Source organism: Ornithodoros turicata, chromosome 2 (genome assembly GCF_037126465.1).
Source record: "Ornithodoros turicata isolate Travis chromosome 2, ASM3712646v1, whole genome shotgun sequence".
In the NCBI taxonomy this organism is placed as follows: domain Eukaryota; kingdom Metazoa; phylum Arthropoda; class Arachnida; order Ixodida; family Argasidae; genus Ornithodoros; species Ornithodoros turicata.
The window spans coordinates 102,387,126-102,414,333 of record NC_088202.1 but is presented as its reverse complement, the minus strand read 5'-3'; the positions used below and the strand labels follow the sequence as shown (position 1 = coordinate 102,414,333).

Here is a 27,208-nt window from a genome sequence, read left to right as displayed (position 1 = left end):
CTGCTGAAGTTATTACAGCATGCAAAACACCTTCCTGATTATTCCTAAGTGGTTTGCTCAGAGTAAAGATTCACAATGCTAAAGATTAACAAAGTTATTAAACACTGCAGAAACTGTACATGAAAACATTGTGCGGAGTAATTTATTTAACTGCCAGATGAATCGCACTCTAGCAGGAAACATTATCACACCGCAGTTCTCCCAACTTCCGTTCAACACCTTGCTGTACCTGTAAAGTAAGGTCCTGACCAAGCAGGGCGCATTCACCTACGAATTCCCTTTTGAAGCAGGTGTCCGTTGACTTCAGCAAACTGCGTAACAGACAAACATAAATTGAAGTGGTGGAGGCATGTCATCTGACACTGTAACTGTCACACGTGCACTGTGTAATAAAAAGTTGATGGGAGTGAAAATCACCGACATAGCAATAAGTCAAGCAGTGAAAGTCTCCCACAGAACGCTGCCGTAGAGTGCGGAAAAGGCGTGCCTTTGCAAAATATTCAGCGGGGCAAACTTGCCTCAATTGGAACCCATAAGGAAAAGCCGTGTTTAAGCCAATAAGCCGATTCATTCGTACCTACGACAAGCTTAGGGTGCAATCAATATATGGAATCCATAGTGGAATCAATCAGTGGTATAAATGCCAATATGTTCCATCGACTTATAACTAACCGCCACTACCTTCTGTAGTGCCTTGCCTTGAGAGTATTAATAAATCAATAAATATGCACATATTTGTGTTCTTCCATTACATCTCATCAGTCATCAGATTGGTTTAATGGCGAAATACATGTAGACAATGCGAATGGTTCATGCAGATAATTTCCTCTGTGGGGGGGGGGGGGGGGGAGCTCACAAGCTTCCCAATGTATTAAAATAATTCTATCCAATCCAATTCGGAAGAAACCGCAACAACATATGCACGCAACTCAGTGTTGGTTCTGCTCGAGTTTGTACCCAAGTTGTGCCAAGTTGGTGCCTGCCGAGTATATGAGTGTTCGGGGGAGACCACATACGTCTTCTGTGTTTTCCGACTTCAAGTATGACATAGAAAGTACCGGAACCGGAAACGTGAAGTACTCAAATTCTGAACGAAAATAGAAACGGAAACGAAAATCCGCTGAGGAAACGGAAACCGCTACCGAAAAGCGTCTGGAAACGGCACCGGAAACGAAACGAAAAATGGAATTTCTTATGCACAGGAAATACAAGGTTCGCCAAGATAAACTTCGGGGTTTGTAACGAAGATAATACAAATAGAAACAGTGTCGGGAAGCTAAAGTAGATGTTAGATGACGTATTAAAACTGTATGTCAAACTGTATTTAACTGTATGCCAAAATTGTATGTCGATACTGCCACCTGGTCCGTTTCTCTGCGGATAAATCGCGAAAATTAAAAAACCGCCGCTGCCTAACATTTCCAGTCGGCTACACCCTGTGTTTCAGCTCCTTCCGTCAGATGGCGACACGGTCGAGTCGCGGCGTTGCAGACGACTTCGCACTGTAGTCCTCTACATTCAGTTGCACTTGTTCACTGGGTTTCGATATCGTCTGCAACGCCGCGTTCAACCGTTTCGCCATCTGACGGAAGGAGCTGAAACAGAGGTGTAGCCGACTGGAAATGTTAGGCGGCGGCGTTTTTTTTAATGTTCACGATTTATACGCAGAGAAACGGACTAAGTGGCAGTATCGATATAAAATTTTGGGGCATAATACGTCCTCTAACATCCACTTTAGCTTCCCGGCACTGTTTCTATTTGTTCTATCTCGGTTACAAACCCCGAAGTTTATCTTGGCGAACCCTGTAGAATAAGTTATTATTTTCGGTAAGCAACCCTAGTTATGGCAATTGCTGGAGAACAGTACTATACACTAGAGAGATGTGTGTGTGTGGGGGGGGGGGGGGGGTGCTTGACGGAATGTGATGGTGATGTGATAAAGAAAAAAAATATGTTGAGGGATGGTGCAGTTATCCCATGGTGTAGTTAGCCAGCTCTGATTTGGTAGCACTGTGCACCAGACTTCGGCAGTGCGGAGCCATGTTCACCCGAGGAGCGACTTTACAAGTGAGGACGCATACATTTGGGTGTTTCAGGAACAGAAACTATAGGCTGTCGCGAATCCTTGCCCTTATTTATTCAGACACTAATGTGCTAACGAATATGTGTACCTTTTAAACTAAAAAGTTACTGTTAAAACCAGCTGATACTATTTCTACAAGTTAATGTGGTGCCGCACGTAAAGGTATACAAAGCACGCGCAAGGTATAAGTGTGATACAGATGTCCCTCATAATACCTCACTGTTCTATACCTTACATATGGTTGAAACGGTGTATAGGCGACGATGAAAGATATAAATATGTTACTTTTGCCATGATTTATACGCTTTGTATAGCTCTTATACAGGGTGTCCCAGCTAAGTGTGAACATATTTTTTAAAGATATATATATCACTTTTTCCGAGATGAAATCAATTGCATTATAGCATAGGCCGAAGGGCACTCCTCAGGAGGGCAATAGCAAACTCCTAAGGCAATGTCTTAATTAACTTCCAAACTCATCGAAAGACAGTAAGTTGCGAGCTGTGGCAAAACCTCCGCGGGAGAAAGCCATCTTTGTATCCAGGCTGCATCCCTCGACCTCTAGTGAGGACCTGTCTGAGGTCATATCAAACGCATTGAACAGCGACCAGTTTACATGTACCAAGCTGCCCGCGAGGCATGCATCATACGCTTCATTTCACATATCGGTACAGGAGGCTGATTTTGATACACTTCGTGCAAAGCGGCCGCCGCGCCACGGGCGGCACCCATAAGAACTTTTTGTGTGAGTTTGCTTGGTTCCCGAGGGCTATTCGTACGCTTTCAATATTCACCTTGCTTCGGTGACGCCGCGGCTGAATTGATAGCTGGTAAAAGTAATGCCGTAGCGCACGAGCTGTTGCGCAGTTGGGTGCACAAATACGTAGAACGCCGGGCGTAGGAAAAAAAAGGTTCCTGGTTGTGTGGGCAGAAAAATGGTCCCACATGTTCCTGCGCACCCAAAAATACAGGGGCGTAGATGCGGATAACTAACGAAACAAATCACAGCCAACCGAGTGTTACCACTCGCTCTCCCCATTCGTCGAAAAAGGAGGCATAGGCCTTTTTTCATCTGTTAACAGATAATAAAATCTGCAGGTCATTCAATGAGTAACATAAAAGCGACATCATTCGCAGCACTAGTTCGCTAGCGCTATCCTTCGCTGGATGCTAGTATTTTTCTACTGTTGGTCAGACACGAGATTTGAGTTTATAAGTTTGAGCTTCATTGGAAAAGAAGAAAAGGAAAATGAGACACGAGTTTTACAGTTGTCCCCCGCACCTTTTCCGTGTTATGTTTATGGATAATAAAAGCTGTTGCCCTCTCATTCGGTGATTCATTGGCTTTTCAACTCCGCTTCTGCTGAAGATACGGTTCATCGACATAAAAAGTATGACAGAACAACTGTAAAACCTGTCTGACCAATAACAGGAAAACACCAGCTTGAATTGGGAATTGTAACACTAGGTTGAATTGGGAACTACATCCAAGAACCCCCGTACAGCGAGTATGAGGTGGGAGCCAGGCTAGTGAGCTCAGTGCAAAGCGTTTATGTGTGTTTTATTTTATTGGTACGAATAAAGGTAATGTGCCTCTTTGCTTACTCCTCTGTAATCCGTCCTGTTATAAAAGAACGCAGGTACCATTTTTCGGACATATCTGTAAGAAATCGCATTATCTGTACTAAAAAAAAATGACAGGAACAGAAGGAACAGTCGCAATGCGCTCAATACAACTGGTACAGCAAGTGTAATCGCTTTCCCGCCAAATCCACACGAAGTGGACAGGAGAAGAAGATGGGTGTAGGCCGTCAAACGTACGTGTCACAAAATAAGCTACTCCGTGAATTCTATCTGTCTTTTTTAGGCCAATGATTCTAATTGATTGCCGTAATTAGACCGTATATCGTTCGTGATGTATGTTCTCAATTCAGACATGAACTTCCAACTAGCTTGGATCTTGTCGCTTTGTCCCACTCAGGTAATGCGACTTCTGCATCCTTTTGGTGTGAGTGCAAGCTTTGCAAACTTACTGTAAAAGGTATGAAAGAAAACACACACAAGTGCGGTGCGCGGAAAGAAAAGCAAAAAAAATTTTAATAACGCTCACAAACCTGCTTCTGCATATCGTCTTATGCCTTTTTGGCCGCTGAGTACAGAAAGCAGTCGTTCGCACTTTAAAGCGATTGATACCGGCGAAATTACACAACCGATTCACACATTTTTTACTTGCATGACGCCCGCCACATACACTTTTGACTGGTTCCGATATCGGACGACTCACACAAAAAGTTCGCTTTCCCACCGCTACGTGGCCACGCAAAGCGCCACCTTTAGTCTGTGCACGTGGCGTATAGGCTTCTTTGCCCCAATGTATGGCATGAAGGCTGCCTTTTTAGGCCTTTCCTTGGGCGGCTTCGCTTTGGTGCCAAAATTCATGTCGACTATCTGACGTCTGATACGACACATGTTGACGGCGCCCCTTTAGGTTGCTAAATATTAATGCGAGGAGTGTTGTCAACAAGGTGGCGGAGCTGGAGTCAATATTACTTGCGTTCGATCCTGACATTACAGTAGTGACTGAATCTTGGTTGAACGAAAGCATTCAAGATAATGAGATCTTTCTTGATGGATCCAGCAATTTCCGCCGTGACCGTGGTTCACGTGGAGGCGGTGTAGCCATACTTGTTAAGGAGTGCTTCCCTGCATCAGTTGTTGAACATGACCACGGGTGCGAGATGGTTTGAGTTGCTGTAAAGAGTCATACCTGTTCATTTTTGCTGGGAGGATTCTACAGGCGCCCTCGAGCAAGTACAGATGTACTTCATGAGGGTTTTTAATTGTTTTTAATCCAATATGAACCAACCAACCCAAACGCTTGCTCTACTACGCTTGCTCTGGTACTTCATGAATTGTCCCACTTTCTCGACACGAAATCTAAGGAATTTCCATCTGTGATTTTGGCTGGTGACTTCAACCTCCCGCTAATAGACTGGAAAAACATGTTGCCTGCAGCTGGATGTGAACACTCTCGCCTCTTAACTGATATCGCTTTTGATAACAACTTATCGCAGGTGGTAGATGCTCCCACGCGTAGGACCAATGATGGCGAGTCGTTGATTGACCTCGTTTTCTTATCTCACGCTGCAGCAAATACACTAATTGATGTGTCGATCGCAGACGGAATATCTGACCCCGATGCAGTTGTTTGCACATTGAACATGTCAATTAACTGGGGGACAAATATTGAGACCAACACATATCGTGATTTCAGCAGGGCAAGTGATACTGATGTTGTGGACATGCTGGAAGAATCTTTTGACTGATTTGTGGTGCTTTGTGAGGATACCGCAGTCTCTGTTGACAAAAGATGGCTTTTCTTTAAGAATTTGGCCCTGGAGTGCATCGAAAAGTTTGTGCCTTTGCGCACAGTCAAGCGGAAGAGGCGTAATCCTTGGATAACGCGTGAGATTTTACAGTTAAAACGTAAAATAAATAAGATAGAAAGGTTCCATCCAGGGCACAAAGGCTCACTCCCGGTATTGCGTCAAAATTTGCGTTCACTAGTACGCCGTTCTCGTTTCCACTTCTTTAATGTTACTATGCACAACTTTCTTAAACATAATCCAAGACGGTTCTGGCGTCATCTGGTTAAAAAGGACAATAAGATTAAAGAGATTAAACTCAATGGGGTGGCAGTTGTCGACGGCGCGAGAATCGCGGATGAATTCAACGGATGGTTTGCCTCTGTGTACACCAACGACGACTGTACAGAACCACCTTTCTCTTCTACCTGCTTTGGTCTGAGCGATGTCGAAGTGTTCACAGAAGGTGTCTTAGATAGGCTTCCTCCGGCTGGACACGAAGAAGGCGTGTGGTCCAGACGGGATACCCAATGTTTTTTTACAGCGGTAGGCAGAGTGGTGTTCAAAGTTTCTTTGTGTCATTTACCGATCCAGTTTAAGATCGGTAGAAATCCCGTCTGACTGGAAGGTAGCCAAAGTGGTACCAATATTTAAAAGCGGTGATAAATCAAACATTACTAACTACAGGCCGGTATCACTACTAAGTACTAGTAGCAAAGTTCTAAAACATATTGTCTTCAAACACATAATTAGCGTTTTGGAAGAAAGTGATTTCTTGGTGAAAGAGCAGCACGGCTTCAGGCGAGGTTATTCGACAGTTACGCAACTTGTACACATAGTTCATGACTTTGCCTCTGTTGTAGACAAAGGTGGTCAAACAGACGTTGTGTTTTTAGATCTATGAAAGGCATTCGACAGAGTTTCGCACACTAAGCTGTTGTATAAATTGAAAAACATAACAAGTAATGATCGTATACTGCAATGGTTTCACTCCTATCTTCCTAATCAGAAGCAGTCCGTGAGTGTTGGTGGAGCCCATTCGCATTCCTTGGCAGTTCTCTCCGGACTACCACAGGGGTCCGTGCTTGCACCGTTGCTGTTTCAAATTTTTATAAATGACCTTTGCATCGCCATTCCGGGAATCCAGTGTCGTTTCTTTGCTGATGATTGCATTTTGTATTCTAGTATAAACACTACTAACCAAGTCAAATTAAACAACTGTCTTCAATCTATTGTTACGCGGTGCGAAATGTGGCAGATGGAGCTCAATGTGAAAAAATGCGTGTTGATGTGTGTTACAACGAAAAAAACTTCGTTGTCCTTTCCTTATAGCATTAAGAGGGGATATCACCCGCGGCGTTTCGTCGTTTCTGGGCACGAGATGGCGCCGGGATCTACCCAGCCACGAGGTGGCGCTAGGGGCGCCGAGTGCTGTAACTAGCGCCGTTGTTCAAGAAGCGCGCGATACAGCGCGGTGGCATGTAGTCCCCACAGCATGCGTGACCCTGTTGTTTTTGTTCGCCCCGACTTCGCTCGGGATGCGCGGTTTATCTCCTAAGAAAGGAGGGGTTCTTGAGGAGGGTAGTAGCTCATATGCACCAAATGCTCATAACCTCCAAACGCTCAAAACCTCCAAACGCTCATATGCACCGAAAAAAAGTTGGTGGTTTTGAGCGTTTGGTGCAAATGAGCAGGAGGGGAGAACCTGCTCATAAGCACCAAACGTCCAGAACACCCAAATGCTCATATGCACCGAAAGGCGGGCGACCACAAAGGCCGGGTCTTCCTCTCCCGCATTTGGAAGAAGGGCTTAGGGTGAGAGAGGTGGAATGAATGGCGGCTACCAAGGCCGCTTAATGTGTCAGTTTGAGGTTTATGTAACTCGATCCTGCTTGTATGTGGTATGTATTGATTTCCACAAGCTGTTAGGCAGCCTGGGACAAAATGCTTGATTCTAGCTTGAAAGGTCCTCGGCTCCTGCAATATGGTCAATATTGTACAAAAAGAAAAAGAAAAAGTCAAAAGTCCACGGTCAGAAAATACAGATAAATCAGGAATTACTCATTTCATTGGGACTTCATGTTGTATACACAATTTAATATATACTCAACATTGTCAAAGAAGCAGTGTCGGTGTATGGGCTCAATCACTGGGGCGCGGACTGTTGCTCCCCACGGAACCACTGAAGCCGGACAATTGTTCACCACCTTACCACCTGTATCGCGATTTTATTTCGCATTTTTATGTGATGTGATTTTATTTTGCCTTTATGGCGCCCATATACTTGCCTTTTTTCTTCGAACGTCGTTTGCTCGAAAGCGGGACATTTGGTCGAACACCATTTGATCGAAACGGCAGCGGTCGTTTGATCGATTATTTTATTGGTTCGCTTGGAGCGTTGATGAAACATAAAAGAAAAAGAAAACAGCAAAAGAAAGCTTCTGTTCTAAATGCTGTTATCCTAAGGAACATTTCACTCTGTGTAATCCGCTTGCTTATAAACACATTCCTCATCCTAATTCACTTTTTCGCATCCAGAAGGCGATCCCATGGCCTGGGTTGTTCACCCTGTCCCGTTCGACAGCTAGATAGGTTCTTGCTCTCTGACAGATAGTGACTAAATATGGCATACATGCCTTTCACCCCTAGTCCCCCAACACTTTGTCAAATAATAACTGATGTCACTTGTCAAATAATCAACATTTTGGCAAATAAATAAATAAATGATATTTTGAATGATTTATTCGCATCGAACGTGGACAAATTTTAAAAATATATTATTAATGTTTGTGGTTAACTGACCATTGGTTTCGAGAAAGAACAGTTTTAGTTTATTTACTACATCGCTATTACTTATTTGTTGTGGTTTAGTTTATTTACTTTGCGCCTACGTGCAAGTGAATCTAAATTTGGCTCTTCCAACATACATGTAACCCAAGAAGTCCTTCGAAACCTAGACAATATAAGCCGGGGAGCAGATCTTTGTACTTTGTCTTTTTTTTTTTTTTCATGGCGTGGATGGCGTGGGCTGCAGATGCATGCTCTAAACAAGGTTGAACTAGGGTTTTATATGGCTTTTAATATTCATCGTCAGGGTGCACAGCGCTCACTCATCACCTTCGTTAAGAGCATAGGGGGTGTAGGCAGGGTGAAAAGGGGGGAAAGGAGGAGAGCTCTCGGCATTTTAGACCTTTTTTTTTTCTTTTTTTTATCTTTACTAGACCTGGAGTAGCTTGTGCCGCAGTGAGCGGGCTCACATCTCCATTTTTTCCCCCTATCATCATCATCATCAACAAAAACAGCCAATCGCTTGTTACAAGAACAAGGGCTTTTTCTCTTTCGTTTATTGACCTTGACCAAGATCTGCTGAAGGAGAAAAAGGGTGATGACACCATCTTGACACGTGTGGACTGCTCCTGGTCCTTCTTTGTGACCTTCTGCTGATCATTGTTAGCTATGAAGGTTGACGTTTTTCTGTGCCTCGGCACGGCACAATTTTTATCCGTTGGCTGTAGACAGCGCCAGAACATCCAACCCAAGTAATAAATAATGCCGAAAAACGTAATGTATTAACTGTGATGCTCCCAAAATGTAATGCATTATCATCACTGTAGCATGTATCTGTCTCACCCTAATACTGATAAACTTATTGTATTATTTATATTTAAACTTATAAACTCGACTCTATTGAATTTCAGCCTTTTTTAACAAATTCAGACGCCAAATTAGACTTTTTTTAGGGGCAAAGGTGCGAGAGTACCCTTCAGGCTCATGCTGACTGGCCGCATTTGCTTTTCGTGTCGGCGTGCTTGTACCTTTCGTTCATTATTTGGTGTCCACCCATTTGGTCGAACGCCGCTTGGTCGAAAGCCGTTTGATCGACGCCGTTCGTTCGAAGGGAGTTAGCACCTCTTTTTCTCTAACTTGTGACTCGAGCATACGGAGCTGGCAATCAGTGTCCTCTGCTTTTTGTTTGTTTGTTTGTTTGTTTCTTGCTTTTTTTTTTCACCTAAAGAGGGGAGACCACTGGTTATTTGCAGGCCTTTGACATCCACGAACAGCACAGCCTTCTGGCTTTTTACTCTTTCCCACCCGAAAGGAAAATAATATTGAATTGAATCAAATTGAATTGAATAGAACAATGAGGAAGTATCCCGCGAACCAGTAGGACACATATTGAAGAAAATGGCCTCAAGTTGGGAGGAGCCAATAGACTGTGCTTCTTCTGGGCACTCTTTTCATTGCTGACGACAAATTTAAAGGGAACGATCCGAAATGGGACAGTGATATGTGCGCGAAAGGGCACTCAAAGTCTGGGAATGCTAAGAAGGAAATTTCGCCATGGTATAAAATAAAGATATCGTAGGCCATTCGCCCAGCACTTTCACGACGAGACGACGTTGTTGTTCTTGTTCTTGTTGTTGTCGTGTTCTGTTCTTGTGTTATACCAAGCGCAAGCTTCTTCTGTGGTTGCAATAAATTCTATATTGTAAACGTCGTTTACTTACTTATTGTTCTGCAGGGAATATTTTTCTCGAATCTTCAAACATATTCCCGAGTACATGGCTGCGCGATTTGCGAGGTGATGTGCGGCCAGTGTCACCTTATTAGCGATTACAATACTTCAGGAAATTCAGGAAAGTTAACATATCACGTATATGAACAAGTTTACACTGAACTTAAGAACTAGTATATATCACAGGCGTTTCTGCAGAAATGGACTGTGAGTCGTTGAATAAATTTTCTCAGACACAAATGCACTAGCACTGATTTCAGGGATATCCTGCCGACAGTTACCTGGAACGCCAAGGCGCTCTGGGTGACTATACTTGTGGGAGAATATTATGTCACAGTAATGGCATTGAAAGTAATGGGTTCCGGGAAAAAATGGTCCCAGAAAAAATAGTCGCTGGTTGCGTCGGCGGAAATAATGGCCCGCAGCGTGCTGACGCCCAAAAATACGTTGCCAAAATACGCCAAAAAGTCGTTGTGGACAGACGATGAAACGGATCGAAGCCGACCAAGTGTCATGCGCCCTTCGCACTTGTTGAAATTGGGAGAGATATGTTTTTTAATTAACATTGATGTTAATGAACAATAAGAGCTGCACGCCATTCAATGAGGAACATAAAAGCAGTTACATTCACTGAACCGCTTGTATTATGCGAATTGCGTCTGTTTTTTGTGTTCCTTTCCCTCTCTCTTCTTATTAATTTATTTTATTTTGCGGAGTACAGACAACGCGACAAGATTTGGATGCGGTTCTCCAACAAAAACAACAATAAATAAATGGAGAAGTGATGACGATATGGGATGTTTCCCCCCCCCCCCCCGGGACCCTACCCCACTTCACAGCGGTTATTAATAGGGGATGAATTATGGTGAACGCCAAGGTGCAACTACCTTCTGCATATTTCTGGCAGATATGTTGGAAATGGAACCGGAAAAAGTGTACCTTGAGAAACACTCACTTTTGGTACGCGTGGAATTGTCGCGAAATCCCCGGTTGCGATATTGCCGGTCTTGAAGTCAAAATAAATACCAAAATACCTGACCACTTACTAAGTATTTTTGCTTGGAAAGCTTGGGCCACTTTCACTTACAATTTCGCGTAGAGAATACACTGAAATCAATTGTCACGTTTGTTGATACAACGTGCACACATGGCTGGGATATTCTTATTTTGTTTCTTCTTATACTAAGAAGTACATCCTGCGTGACGTCACACTGACAGGTGCGCAACCACGACGCCGGGTATTTGCGACTGTAGATTTTAGGCCTGATGACGCAGCTATATCATTTCAGGTTTGAGGGAATTAAGAGCGGGGCGTACATTTTTCTGTACTAGCTCGCGTGGAGTAGCGGTTGGGATGATCGGTTTTCACGCCGAGACTGGAAGGTGGCGCGAATCCCCGTACAGGCTGTAATGTCTGACGTTTGCACTGGATTTTCCCGCAGACTTTTCAGACGAATGTCGGCCCACCTCGCCCTGAGCCGGCCCTGGACGCATAGTAACCCCTTCACACTCCTTCCTGCTGTCCTCTGCCCACGCCTGTACACCGCGTACAGCAACAGTTGCTTCGCAGCGCTAACACGAAAAAACATTTTCTCTGCTAATTAACACAGATGTTAAGTGTCACACAAAGGCGTACCTGTCCAGTTTAAACAAGAAGAAGTCATTCCGAACAGCAAGGAGCATGTCAAGTTATTTCCTAAAAGCGCGCGTATCGACGTGCAGGGTGATGTATAAAAAGGCAAATAAAATGCGCGGGGGGGGGGGATAAGTAACAAAATTGACAGGCAAAAATGTATTTCAATATGTCTAGCGGTGTCACGCGTTACGTCTCGGGAGCCCGTGACTGTACAGGCTGCTTTATTGCAAGAACAACGAAGTAAATGCACCAAAACTGACCCTGGTCACCCACAGCAACCCCTCTTTTGCAAAGAAATGCTATGTGGGAATAGTCATTTTAAAACGGAACTGAATACGAATTAATTAAGCGACTCGTTGAATAACCATATCGGATACATATACAGCATATGTTGGCGTATAAACAAGTACGGTATGTGTAATGCATATATAGCGCTCACTCTGTTTTATGCCCTCCATGTGCTGACCTTACCTGTGCAGTTTCGGGGCTATTCAAATATATTCGATTTAGAAGAAACATAAATTCGATTCTGAATTCGAACATTGAATTCCATATTAGATTCGGAAATGGAATAGGATATACGATTACTCGCTTCTGTGTTCCAAAAATCCAAATATTCACACCGTCCTAGTAAAAAGTCAACGTCCGAAGTCCAGGTGGTCCAAATTATCCGCAGTCTTACCCTGCGGCACGTGCAACATGTCGACACACTGCGCAGACAAGCCTTACGTGTAACATCACGGCACCATTATTACCAAAAGTGAATGTTCCTCAGAGGAATGTTCCTCATTTCTTCCTGAGCCCTGTATGAAATTAAAGAATATAAACGACGAAGGAAGGATATAAACGCTTTAAACTGGGCTCACTATCCTGAGACTCAGACTTCACGCTCGCTGTATATGGGTTGCTGTTTTTAAGTGTTAAGTTTTAGGTTTAAGTGTTGAGAGGTATGTGGATGTCGTCGGATGTAGTCCGGTTTAGTTCCCAACTCAACCTGGGTGCTAGTATTTCCAAATGTTGGTCAGACAGGTTCTACAGTTGTTCTCTCGTGCTTCCTATGTTGATGAACCGTATCTTCAGCAGAAGCGGGGTTGTAAGGGCAATGAAATAATTAATAAGACGGCGTACATATTTCTCATGTAACGTTGTAGTAGATGAGACAATGAACAGAGAAGACCAAACAGAACACAGGTCTCTCAACCAGGGACTGAAACCGAAGCGAATATCGGTTCGGTTACGGTTCAGCGTCAGAACTCTGAAAGTGGTTTCAGTTATGGGATTCGTAGTTTTAATATTTACGGTTACCGGTAGCCAAACAGATGAACTGGTATTTTTTCGGTTTTCACTAGAATGTGTCTGCAGGCTGCGTGGATGTCGCAAAGTGAGATACAAAGCGCAATCTGATAGCGCCCCAGTTGTTTGCGTTGGGTCACTGACATTTCCCCAATGGTTTAGTTGTCTTCCTCGCACAGTTTAGAAAGTCCGAAGGATATTTTTGTTTGAGGACAAAGCTCAGCCTTTCAAAGGGGGTTATACCTTCTTCCAGAGTTCTGAACGCCCCTACGCCAGCTTTTCTTCTCGTATTCATTATGAAGCATGGACCTTCAAGGGCAACGCCCCAAAACCACACTTTAAGCTGTGGCCCCAATGTTCCCCAAAACTAAAAGGAGAACAACGTCTTTATTTTGAGATGGGGAGTTTCATCACAACTCAAAAGAGAAGTTTTTCCAGACAGATTATCTTACGCTTATTTTTCTTTCTACTTGTATTCTATTCTATCTTACGATAAAACATATTATATTCCCGTTCAGAAAACTGCAGTGTTCCGAACACCAGACACGCGTAATTCCCACTTGTGGCCACTTGCGACTTGCGGCAAGGTCGGCAAAGCAATGGCGAACTCCAACAATTATCAGTGGTCCAAAAGCTCCCCGCTTCTACTAGTACGAGTGTGATTTACGTAACCAAAGACGGCGAACGCACAATGTGTGAAGGACGGAAGTCACGTTTGCAGTCCTCACTCCGAACCAAAGGTACGTATTCGGATTAGGAGTGAAATTGAGAAAAATGAAAGAGAGAGCTGCTGCTTGCTGTGCCTGCACATTACGTTTGTGTATTTTACCGATAAGGTTAGGATTCAAAATTGCACTTCCATTTAGAAATCAACGCAAACCTGGATACCAGTCGCAAATTTTATCATGCAAGAACTCATCAATTTGTTAAAAGCTGCACCCATTAACCTCAGTGCAGTGTCTACTCCCCCTTTCTGCGATATCTAGTTTCTCATGTTTTCCTATTTTATTTATTTATTTATTGTCTGTCGCTTACTGTTCAGCTAGGTTGTGGGCCACACTTTATTCGGTGAATTTCCTCACTAATTGTCATTTTTTATTTGTTGTGTTTCTGCAGGTAGTTGCAAAACATTTCGAAAGAAATGCCAGGGAGCAGATTTTCGGAGGAACCTGCAACAGGCCTCGGGAAGCATACAGCTTTCTTTTGCGAAAGTTTGTAGAAGAGCACGGAACCGTGCCGCATGACAGGCGAGCCCAAATCGAAAGTCACCTGCTGACGTATCGGTACGTAAGAACGCCCACCACTCTTCTGCCCCGAAATGTATCACGATCAGTTAGAGTTGAGTTGCATAACATACCCGTATTATTACGAGGGACAATACAGTAACGATTCAACATAACGAATGTATGCCTATCTCACTGCGTATTGTAAGAGTGTTCTTGGGGATCCGGAAAAAACGGTCCCGGAAAAAATGGTCCCGGAAAGAAGGGTCCCGCTGGCACAAGGCGGAAAAAATGGTCCCGCAGGCAGGCGATATTGCTTTGCCATCGCTTAAACACACATCTTTGGTGTGACAGTGATATATGTATTATATTTTATGAACACGGTGTTTTATTTTCCTCTTTCTTTTTTTGCTTTGAATTTTTAGATAGATAAGTGCTTTATTTAGACATTCAATACATTACCAATTATAAATTGCGTAGTGATTGCGTAGTAGTAGCACATGACTACCCCGCTTGGTTAAAATTGCTACCCCAAAGTTGGCAGTAACTCGATCGGTGCGGGACAGATGACATTACTGCACAAATACGCTTGGATTTATTCAGGAACAAAAACAGCGGGCAATTACATGTCACACTGGGTTCCGTGACATTTCATCGAACGCCGTTTCATCGAACACCGTTTCGTCGAAAAGTGGACATTTCATCGAACGCCGTTTCGTTGAATCTGTGGCGCCCGTTTCATCGAACGCCGATTCATCGAATCGCTTTTATTTCAGAGAAGACGCCAGAACCTGGGGGGTACCACAAGACGGTTTTAGTATAGCACGCTATACCACCTCGCATATCGTGTTGCTCAAACGCTAACCATACGCATAGTACAGTTCCTACGCTGTACTAAAACGCACTATCGTCGCGCAACTCAATGGCTTCAAAATTTTCCAGGCTGATGACATGTTACGAGAAGTCAACCTGGTGAGACATTTAGGTTTCCTTACTAAGGCAGTCTCAATATGTAGACCAGAAGAGTTACGACAGCTATAGGCGTTCTGTATTGTGCTTGCATAGCTAACGCGGGCCATTTATTTAAAACGTCAGTGCTTAAATTGGTGTGTAATTTCACGACGATTTCTGTGTAAGGCTCCAAGTTATTAATTTGTGATCCTGATAGACCGCTTCTGTGGGGGTGGCTGCTGGCTGCGCAGCGTTGCTTCCAACTTGTGTTCCGTGCTGATCTTTTCGTCCTGTATGGCTGATCGGCACGGGGAACTTCAGTTCCCGTCGACGAGCCAGGCACAAACAAACGTTGTTCAGGTCAACGGTTTGTTGCATTGCAGACTTATTGTTTGCGAACCCCGCCCTCCAGACAACCTTCTTGTTGTAGTGATACATTATGTCACCTTCGTCTCTACATTGTGGAACGATACGTCATACGTGGCACACTAGCCTGACATGTAGAAGAGACAAACAGAAGAGTACAAGCTAACTGTTGTTACATTTTCACCATACATTTCCCGGAAAGTTTGGGGGAAGGCAAGTTTCGTCAACTTGTGTGTTTTTGTCCCTTGTGCCTTCCACAAAAGCTCGGGAACATGTATGCCAATAATGGCAAAGTAATGATAAGTAAAGTCATTACTTTTGCGTAGTAATTGTAATGTAATTTCGTTACATTTCAGTAGCAGTAATGAGTAATGTAATATAATTACATTTTACAAGTAATTCACCCAGGTATGCCACAGAGTGATAGTAGAAAAAGTGGCAGTTCCTGAAATTGGGAGACGGAAAGTGCCATCCCCAGCGAAAGTCGGACGCGGTAAGCCATGCCTGTGTTATCTCTTTCTGCGTTGCTGGTGTGGGCTGGGTTTCCAACCTCCTTGCGTCGGACTGACAAGGACTGCGCTGAAACATTTGTCGCACGCTAGCTCCGTAGAGCATGATGTTCGGCTATTTTTTGTGATGGGATAGCCCCTGAATATCCTGTAAATTATCATTAATTTGAATAAATTAGACACGTTCTTCACATTGGTGGGGAAAAAAGTGACCTTTACTCGGCAAATTTCCGACTTCAGTTCGCAAAAATTTACCTAATTAAACTTACGTTACACGACATTCACATCAGGAGGTGGCAAACACCTAGTAAGAACAAATGCCGTTGACCGCATGATTATAGGTGGTGTAGTTTTTTTTATATTATAATTCAATGACACGTTTTCTCGGACACCCTGTATGAGGGGAGGAAAGCGAAAAATAAAATTACGAGCTTTTTCAGTGACACGACAGGCGATGTGGACTCCAATTTTCGAATTTGCAACTTCGGTATTCGAGGCATTTGGCATTGAAATGGTGTTCGATGAAATGACGTTCGATGAAACGGCGTTCGATGAATTGGTGTCGATGAAATGGCGTTCAAAGAATCGGCGTTCGATGAAACGGCGTTCGATGAATCGGCGTTCGATGAAATGGGCGGATACCGTCACACTGCTATAGTAAGACAGGAAAAAATGGTACCGGACCCAGCCGTTATTTTCTTTCTCCCGCACATTCTTCTGAATACTCTTAGTACATTCGTGCACACCGTGGATGAACAGTCTATGAACTAGTGCTGACACAAGTTTTTTATTGTCACTCCCGTGTTCTTTTCTGTGTTTAAGGAGTAGCAAACCGGCTTCGCAACCTGGCTGACCTTTCCTTGTAGTTATCATTATTAGTTTAGTATCATTTTTTTTCAGTAAACATATACCCCTCACCCCACTGGTATAACCAGCATACTTTTATTCGAGGCCTCCTCCTGACCACGCCTAGGATAGAGTAGATTACACAGACAAAAAGAACTCCGACCAAAGCCGGAAAAGAGAATAACGTCAAGTGTAAGCGCTAACCGAAGGACAGAAAGCTTTTCACCAGTACCATGCTTAGGCTAGAGTAGGTTACACAGACAAAAAAGTTCACTGACCTAGGTCTAAGAACTCCGGCCAAAGCCGGAAAAGAGAATGACGTCAAGTGTAAGCGCCAACCGAAGCTACTACCCGAAGCCAGCTACCGATCGAGTTATTGCCGACTTTGGGGTAGGAATTTTAGTCAAGCGGGGTAGTCACGTCCTACAACTAGGCAATTCAAAGCAAGAAGAAACAATAAAGAGCAAATAAAACACCGTATTCACAAAACATAATAACTATCTCTGTCTGAGGAGCATCATCTGTCACACCAAAGATGTGCTCTTGTGCACAAGCGATGGCAAAACCATTCCATGCCTGCGGGACCTTTTTTCCGCCTTTTGCCAGTGGGACCCTTCTTTCCGGGACCGTTATTTCCGGGACCGTTTTTTCCTACACCCGTGTTCTTGTATTCGACATCTACTATGGTGGTGATTTCAGGTGACATTATGATAACGAGGAGTTGCGCTCGGGAATAATGAACACACATGATGAATTAGAAAGTGCATCTTTCTAGTTCATCAGTGCTGTCATCATGCTATTTTCTAGCATCTTCTACACATATACGAAGGGCAATAATGACGATGGGCCTATACTTACTAGAATAAGGCGGAGCTGCTTTTACTGAAATTCCGGTGCTTACAGATTTTCGCGTTATCAAGTACCCTGGAGCCTGTTGAAAAACATGTATAGAGTAAAATATCATAGCCGTGTAGATCGATACACTAGTTATTTTACTGCCGTTTAGGGCGCGGGTCTTTTGATGGGCTGCTAGAAACGGCGGAAACGACGTCCCCGAGATTGGAATTTGTGAACTGCTCGTGTACGTTTCATATCATCAATATAAGATTTATGAACGTGCGCTTCTTTTCTACACAGCTCACTGCGACCTACGTACCAGAGGAAGATTAATGAACGGTATCCTGTTCTTCGTGGGATTGGCGACCCCAGGGAAACATGGGAAGAGCTGACAAAGACCTCCTACCTTATAAAGAGGTCCTACCTTATACTTGAGAGCAGAAATCCCCCTTTGCTGGCCTTCTCTTCGCAGCTGGACCTCGCCATGCTCCACAGCTCCCACCACTGGGTTTGTGACGGCACGTTCTCGTACAAACCAGCAATGTTTTGTCAGTTGTATTCGATACATGGTTTCGTACGGGGCGAAGCTGTCCCGCTAGTAGTGGGACTACTTCCGGACAAGACTTCGGCAACATACAGGGTGTTCTTCCAATCCGTGCGAGACTCACTCGAAAGGAGGTACGCACGTGCGCAAGTACAACAAATGTTCACATAAAAATGGAGCCCTATGAAGCCCACTATGCTCGCTTACCTCTATGAACTATATACCTATCTTTTCTTTCCCTTTTTCCAGATAATACCTTACTTATAACAGCATGATGTTTTGCTGCATATACGTATACTTCAACCCATCCGGCTATTGTCACTAATTTATTCACAGGCATGGTACAGTTGGAGCCATTTCTGGCGGAAGAGGACATTTTGACTTCGAGGAGGGCGCTATGGGAGCATTCCATTCGGTTTTCCCGTCCGCAACAGTAAAAGGCTGCCTGTTCCACTTTGGACAGTGCCTCCAAAGAAAAATGGGAGAGCTTGGGCTCAAGGTAGTTACATGAAATTGTCCATTTATATTGTTGAAATTGTCCATATATTGTCCATCCACTGTAGCATGTGTGTCAGATATTATAACTAGTTGAATTGTACGTTTCCCGATATAGACTTTATACTGTGGAACTGGAGTGTACGCGGCAGAACCTTACGATGACGCCAGGGCCTGGCTGCGACGCTGTGCAGCGCTGAGCCTCCTTCCTCCAAGGCTAGTTCAGGCTCACTGGGCGTTATCGTTGGTCCCATCAAGACCCCGCCTTCCGGACCCCAGGACGGAAGCAGCCATGGCCCTTTTCGCCGAATACTTTCAGCGGCAGTGGTTAGCAAATGTCCCTCTTTGGAATTTCTTTGACGACGACGACGATATCCGTACCAACAACCACGCGGAGGGATGGCACAACTCTTTACGTGTGAAATTCCATAGTCAGCCACGGATGTCGCTGTCGAAGTTCCTGGTGGAATTTCAATGCGACATACATAATACGAATCAGGTACGTTTTTCTCTGTGTACAGCCCGATCACTACACATAAAAAAAAAAAAAAAAAGAGTTGACAAAAGACAGAAATGGAGGAAATGAACCTATTTCTAAACTGAAATTTACCGCTCTATTTCGTATTAGACAGTTGCTGAACGGAGCGGCTTGCGCAGCCAAACCAGCGCCACAGGATTTACGCGCAGAACAATGCTGCGATACGGGAAGCTCGTCACTGGTTTTCGTGGAGTTACGGACGCTACACATCGGGAGAGATGACACTAGAAGCGCCGTTCACGACCATCATGGACCAATTCGCGCACATTATAAATTCGTATTTGCAGCGTGTATCGCATCTTCTTGGCTGTGATTAGTAAACAGGTTCAACTGCACTTTTCCATGTAGAATTGATTTATTAGGATGCTGCATAGACATCTGTCTATAATCTCTACGCGGGACATTAGTGTGTGATGCCCCAGCGGGAGCCCGTAACCCATTCCATAGGATTTCACACCACTTCACGCTAAATAGGAAAATGTTGCATGACCATATGAGAAGAGAAGAGGGACGGTGGATGTGTGGTTCAGGATAACCCAAATGTTACGTAAACTTCAAACGGACACATTAAGCGGCCTTGGTAGCCGCCATTCATTCCACCTCTCTCACCCTAAGCCCTTCTTCCAAATGCGGGAGAGGAAGACCCAGCCTTTGTGGTCGCCCGCCTTTCGGTGCATATGAGCATTCGGGTGTTCTGGACGTTTGGTGCTTATGAGCAGGTTCTCCCCTCCTGCTCATTTGCACCAAACGCTCAAAACCACAAACTTTTTTTCGGTGCATATGAGCGTTTGGAGGTTTTGAGCGTTTGGAGGTTATGAGCATTTGGTGCATATGAGGCACAACCCTTGAGGAGAACGCAGCTTTGAGGAACAAACGCATCTATTCATGTGTCTGTCGGCTGCTTCCTTGGTTTGCACTCTGTTCGACTTGTGTATCGTTTTGCTGCTTCACCAAAATCTCCCGGCTGGAAGAGTAGAAAACGGTTCACGATGGCGAAATAATTTATTCTGTGTTGGCATCAGTGGGGCTGTACTTATGCTATGCACTCTTCGTTTGTAATACCCTCACCAATTAAACAAAAAATACTAACTTGTGAATTTCGCACGTGATGGTACCAACCGTCTACCCCATGAAGGTGCGCCTTCAGCAACTTTATTTTTGCGACAATTCCCGAAATCGGCACCTAGTGGCTAGCACGTGGTCCGCCAATTTGACCGAATGCTGCTCAGTTGAATGCGGTTTTGTTCAAGACGTTTGACTGAACGCCACTTTTGACTGAACACCTCCTTTTGTGTACAAATTTTACACGAGAGTATGACTTGTGTATTTATTCTCGCTCGGTACTGAATAAGAAAAAAAAGCACACACATACACATCGTACAAATGTTTTCTTTCCCTTTTGTATCTTCGCGCAGAAAAAGTATCAGCTTGGAATGTCCGAATACGATCATTTGGGCTGGAGTTGAACATGTGACAGGGATGGGCAGTATTTAAATACATTGTATTTAAAATATAAATACATGTATTTAAAATACGTATTTAAATACAGGCAAGAAAAATGTATTTATATTTAAATACCGTTTTAGGCGTCTTTATATTTAAAATATGTACACTTAAATACACATATCTCATCCTCCTGTATTTGTGGGCTTCTCTCGAGTTCCACATCGTTAGCCTCCAGCGATGAAGGATAGCTTGGTTAGAGGCTACAGGTCACTCATCCCGTGTGTTCAGGGATTTCCGTCCTTCTAGAAAACACCACAATGCGCGAATGAGGGCATCGCCGCCCCCGTTGCAGCGGGAGGAACTGGACAGGGCAGACAGACGGGACAAGAACTTACAACGACGACTCAAAACCGGCAAATAAACACTTTATTCAACATACAGAAAGTGGATGAAGCGATAACGGGTTCATTAGCTGGTTTTGAGTCGTCGTCGGTTCTTCTCCCGTTACCGTCCTAACAACCCCTTCGCTGCTCCTGAGACTCAAGGTGACGTTTCCGTTCCATGGAAAGTCGGTCCACGCAAGATGCTAAAATCATCACACTGCATCACGGAAAAATAGAAAAGAGCTAAATAGCTCTTTTGTCCCGAAGAAGGCGGAGCTTCCGCCGTAACGTAGACATCCTCCCTAACTTTTATGATTTTAAAGTTTTAATAAACCCCTTTTTTGTTACTTCCCCTACTTTCGTCTTCTGTCTCCCATTTATTTCAACTATATGTATATATATATATATATATATATATATATATATATTTTAAATATGTTCGCATTTAGCCGGGACACCTTGTATACCTTTTCTTCTAACAGTGTACGGCGCCTCGCTGCACGGACGAAGCTAAAAGAAGAAGACAACAACTTTTTTAAGTAGATTTACCCGTAATGTGAGCCTCAGCCTGTTTCTGTGGCGACATGCTGTACGTGCAGCAGGGTATTCGCGACTCCAGCGAAGCCGTAGCCACCTGGCGGAGATTTCGAAAAGCTGCGAGTGCAGGTTCGAGATCGCGTCGGGGCAGGGAAGCAGTACAGCAGAACACGTTTCTCCTGCTAATGGACAGAAGGCCGGCAACAAAGAATGTATCGAAATCGAAAACAGGAATGTTGCAGTATGAATTTCTTCTCAGCATGTTGGAAATACGCCACGCTTTCTTTTCATCATTTCCTAATCAAGAAGGAAGAAGAACGGAATTCTCATATGTGTTGACCCATCGCACACTTTCGTGATCGACTGTGTCGCCACGGTTTCATCATAATATTAATCTTCGGAATGCAGAACAAGGAACCGGCATGTCTTTGTCTTGCTGACACGCATTTTCAAACCTCATGCAAAGTAAACAATATCACCGTACTAATGCGGCGTAGACAAGCATCCACTATGGGTGTTCTCTGCGAGAGAAAGCTTCTGTCTGGTGTCTCACACGTATCAACGAATGACTCGCAAAGATAAAAGTATCAACCAAGTTGTACGTGAATACCAAGAGCAGTGCAGAAAAAGAATACTTCACTGTGCCAGTGCATGTTTGCAGCGCTCATATTTTCGCCGCGCAACATATGGCATGTTAAATAATTGCACATGTATGGTGTTAAGTGAAGACAAAGTGTCAGATATACGCGTGTGTGCCACGGGATTTCAAAATATGTATCGTTCACGTATGCATTTGACATGCAGTCAGAGTTATGCAAACGTCACGTCATATGAGCACGTTTTGTCATCACCAAACCACCAAAGACGCGATCTCTTGAGTTCTTGCAAATGCCCATGTGTACGTTAACTTGTTCATCACAATTTTTTACGATTATTTGAGCATCAAAGTTCGGACAAGAACTATCTAATTCCTAGAGACACTACACTTCATACGGAGCTGTTGTTCATTTGCAGCACTCACATACTACGGGACTATCGGAGGAGGAACTCAAAAATGGCATTGCCTTGCAGACTACTAATCCACATTCCAAAATACAGGCTAAGTCACGCTTCTTAAGAAACTAGTCCCTGCTTTGCCTTCTTAGATTCTAAAATGCCTCCTTCGTACGTTCGACTCACGTTTGTAAATAAACTCCGACGACGGAAACTTTTTTCCTACTTCTCTGAGTTGAACTGACACAGTATGAGATAATCAGAAGACAAAATTAATTTCTTTGTCATGAAGCACGTCAATTTATGCATATGAAAAACTGAAGCAGATTAACATACTTCGGTCGACACTGCAATCCCTACGCTCGCTTGGCTCGGGAGACCTGCACTCGTCCGCCATCTTGGAATTTCGGGGCGCCACCTATAGTTCACTGGAGTCGCGAATAGACAGCGGGTAGTTTGACCACGCGGGGGTCTTTGGTCGTGCGCCGGAAATCTCCGACACATGCACTACGACAACTGCACTGATTCATTTTATGTTCGTCCTTTTGTCTTTGTCCTCGCATGGAGTGTTTGATCACTTTTAAATATGATTTACAAAGCCGCCAAGTTTTAACCCTTTTCCTCATGTCAGCCCGACATGCAATCATATCACCGAAGGATGAACACCTCCTCAAGTTACCGCGAAATGCATATGAGCTGAAAAGTTGAAATGGCAGCAAGCGTTTCATACCAGCATGCACCCTTGAGTCTTTTTGGATTTGGAAGGTCCAACTCGTCAGATCCGGCAGGCAGGCCCCGGCGTTCGGCTTCCGCCTTCACTTCCGCGTAGCAACGCATAACGCCACTGAGAGCAACCAGCTCCGGGCATTCGCTTTGTACCGTCGCTGCAAAGTAAAACACGCGCGAAAGGGTCACTCACGAATGGTGTTCTGCGTTCAAACGCTCTACTGGCTGTGTCGACCTGTATTATTACTTGGCAATGTCGCTTGGGTACCCCACACACTCTAAAAACAGAACTTCACCACGTAACATGCTGAAGGCCAACCATTACGCAAAATGATAACGTTATCACGCCTGAATTGTGGAAAGCACGAGGCGTAAACACAAGTGTCACAAAAAGATGTGCGCCTCCAGTGTTCAACAAATCAGGAAAGGAAACGATGTCATATGGGATTACGGTTAAAGTCCCAATCCAGGGACTTTAATTATGGTTGGTTTCATGCGGCCAAGTTCGGCTTTATGTGTATTGCGTATGCGAAGCTCTGACAATATCCAACATCCCTTTGAAACGTCAAGACAGCATGTAGCAGGGACGATTTCGTGCTCTTAAAAGACATGTGCCTTTGGTAGTACTATGCATACTAGTAGCGCCTCGAACACGGCACGCTCTGGGATCATTGTACACCCGCCGCCAGACATACCCGTAGCGCGCTAGCGCATGGCCTCAGCAGGCGCCAGCACCACTTTGGCAGTTTTTCTTTTATATATATAATACGCAGCGCGCATGGAGCGTAACCGGTAGTGAGCATCCATCCATCCACGTAGATGCGATGACCGCCAAACCGAGCATGCGAAACCAGTGTCACGAGGCAGCGTATCTCTCAGCCCTGTTTTCCAGGGCCCTGTTTTCAGCCCTGCGTTTCCAACGCAGTCCCAAATCCAGAGCTTCTCGGCGCTGGTATCTGCGCAGGCTACGAGTTCGTGGGTTACGGCTAAGTCTGACATCGAATGTGCACTATCAACACTGGTGAAGGGACAAAGGAATTCGTGGTGCCATTTTCTGATGCATATCTACCGCATTTGAAGGGGCAATAAATCGACATTACGAGAATTGTTTGTTATATATATTCTCTTCCACCCAAAGAAGGGCGTGGGAGGTCCCTCGGCATGAAGAGAGGTGAAGGGGGGGGGGGGGTATAGGATTGGGGTACATGGAGGACCTTTTGTATACAGAGAAAAAAAGGAAAAAGAAACGCAGGCTACAGGCTGTGTAGGGCGACTCGAACTATGTTAACCAGCTTCATCTTAACGGTGGCTATAGTCTTTCTCCATGAGAATAACCGCAGTAGACATTTCTAAGTTTGGAGTGAGGGTGATATACCGGTGAATATGGTTATGAGAAGTAACATGACCCAAAGAACAAACGTAGCTGTGACAGAGCGTGACCTTCCCTAACAATAATCCTAACTATAGAATGAATCATCAGCTTTGAATTCAGCTTCAATTATTTGTAAAATTGTTTTTAATGTTTAGCCATTTGAGCAGCTTAACTTAAGCTTAACTTGAGCCGTTTATGGGCATTCGATTGTTTTCAGTTATATCGAATACAGCAGTTTTAAATTTTGCATTTTCATACGACTAGCCCTTTTAAAGCCTTTTAGTAACTTAAAATATTATTGACACTAGGCCAAGATGATCACGATCCATCACTAGATCTAGATTCTGGTCATGCGTGGATAGTTAATGGCAACTAAGTATACTGAATGGACATACCGACAAATGCACAAAGCAGGAATGAAACTGCGACCACCTTCATCTTGCTGAAGAACGCTCTGAAGTCACTAGTACAAAAATAAGCAAAATACAAAGGTTCAAATATCGCTGCACTTTATCCACTTAATGTGATCGACCTTAAAAGCATCGCGTTTATTTCAACTAATAACTGTTAAAACGAAACAAGGCAATTGAAGGCAGCACGTTAACGAAAGCTTACAATCCACCGACGGCGTAAGAAGTCCATCGATACTTACCGGATGAACTGCTTGAGAGAACTTTATCGCTATAACGGCAATAAGACTGCAGCGCCCGTGTTTATATGCACGTGGAAAGTGAATGCGTGCTTAATACGCTATGCATACTTGGAGCGAAGGGGGACTGTGGTTACGCACTACACTCTCAGAACATAACTTCACCGCATAGCACGTTGTGCGCCAACCACTGCCACGGATGGTAGGGCTATTACTTCTGATTCGAAGAGAGAGAGAGAGAGAGAGACAGGGGGGGGGGGGGGCGTACGCCCTTTTGTAGCAATTATCTTATCTCCAAATTACTACAAAAAGGCGTACGCCCCCCTCGCTCTGAGGGTAAGGAGCGGTAACCCTATCATTCGTGGCAGTGGTTGGTGGACAACGTGCTATGCGGTGAAGTTCTGTCCTGAGTAGGTACGCCGTTAAAATATAACTTCGCCATATAACACGTTAATGCTGTTAACTGTTATCGGAGCCAAACGTCATGAATGTCATTGTTCTGTCTTGTTCAAAACACGAAGCGCACGGCGGGGAGGAGATATATTTATTAGACCAAAGGAAGAAGAAGGGGGAAAGGTCAGCCCAACGGGACGTCGGCTTGCTATTCCGCAAAGAAAAAAAGGAAAATAAATGAAGGCACACGCTTCCTTTATTATGGAATATGCAAAGTGTCCCAAAAACGCATGGCCATCGCATTTTCAAGAAATCCGAAGAACAATGCTTGGATTGGAAAGAAACGTGTTATGTGGTGAGGCTTTGTTTTAACACTGACTATCGTATCGTATCGTATCGGGAAGGGAGGCCTGCCTGCTGGCCGAGGACGACAAGGTGTCTTAGAAGATAAATGAAAAACGAGGAATGAAAATAAAATACGAATAAGAGATACGTACCACAAACGTTCAGTATAACGTTCACAAGACTACGCAAATAGACGCTATTTCGTTCACTTGTCTTGCTCACTACTTTTCGATTGCGATCCTACACTCTTAGAAATGAACTTCACCGCATAGCACGTTCCTAGCCAACCATCATCTCGAATGACATCGTTCTGATCTGTTGCAAACGGGAAGCGTGCGCGTTTTTGTGACACTTATACTGTTCATAGTTGTCACAAAAAAGGCGTCCGCCTCCCGTTTTCAACAAATCAGGGCAGATAGCGATATGGTTCGAGATGATGGTTAGCGTGGAGCGTGCTATGCGGGGAAGTTCGTTTTTAAGAGTGTAGTCCCCGAGTATGGACAGCGTTCACGGACTGTAAATCTACGCTGTAGCCCACTGAGAACACAGTCATACGGGAACCGTCTGTTCCCGTGCTGACGGACGTATTAACAGCATACCGCGAGGACTATACATGGACAGGGACTGACTCAGCATCCCCCATATCCCGCCTAATGCCCACTGCAAACAATCAGAAATGCCGTCTTGCCCTGACGGTTGAGGTAAGGTGAGGTAAACTGCATTTTTGAATTTCTTGAATTTTAGACTGGTTACGTCCGTTCTGCCTTTACAAGTCAGAAGCTCTAGGCCCCTGACAACGTGCCTATGGCTTAAAAAAAAACACGAAAAATAAAAATTTCATATTCAATGGCAAATTTCTGTCTCATCTTGCCCCACCTTACCTTATCATAAATGACAGATTATGCAGTGGAGGGTAAAAATGGTTGCCCACAATGCCAAGCGGAAGTTGCGAAAACGGTACGTGCTTCATACATCGAAGTACGCAGAAACATTACAGAAATAGAAAGAGAAAGAAAAAAATGGAAACGTAGGTCGCACTCGTGCGACCAGCTGTTCCAGGACGCTTGACGTGTGAAAGCACTGAATGCTTTAAACGATTATTTCAGCACGTATGTCAGAAACGTTACAATTTACAATGAAAACCATTCGAAGTTAACATTTT

At 44.2% G+C, this 27,208-nt stretch overlaps 1 protein-coding gene across 3 annotated transcripts; it reads right to left on the bottom strand.

Moving 5' to 3' along the window:
- Positions 1–124: 124 nt before the first annotated feature.
- LOC135383906 (uncharacterized) lies at positions 125–25,495 on the bottom strand. Of its 3 annotated transcripts, none has more exons than XM_064613195.1 (4): positions 25,312–25,495; positions 25,055–25,122; positions 23,292–23,445; positions 125–311 (listed from the first exon to the last, which is right to left on the bottom strand). In XM_064613195.1, the coding sequence occupies exons 2-4, from the start codon at positions 25,095–25,097 to the stop codon at positions 170–172; spliced, it is 339 nt and encodes a 112-aa protein (XP_064469265.1). In that variant the 5' UTR covers positions 25,098–25,122; positions 25,312–25,495; the 3' UTR covers positions 125–169. The 3 variants fall into 3 exon arrangements, 1 of the variants encoding a protein (XP_064469265.1); XR_010420139.1 differs by lacking the exon at positions 125–311 and adding an exon at positions 21,058–21,248; XR_010420140.1 differs by lacking the exon at positions 125–311 and adding an exon at positions 21,058–21,234.
- Positions 25,496–27,208: the final 1,713 nt, after the last annotated feature.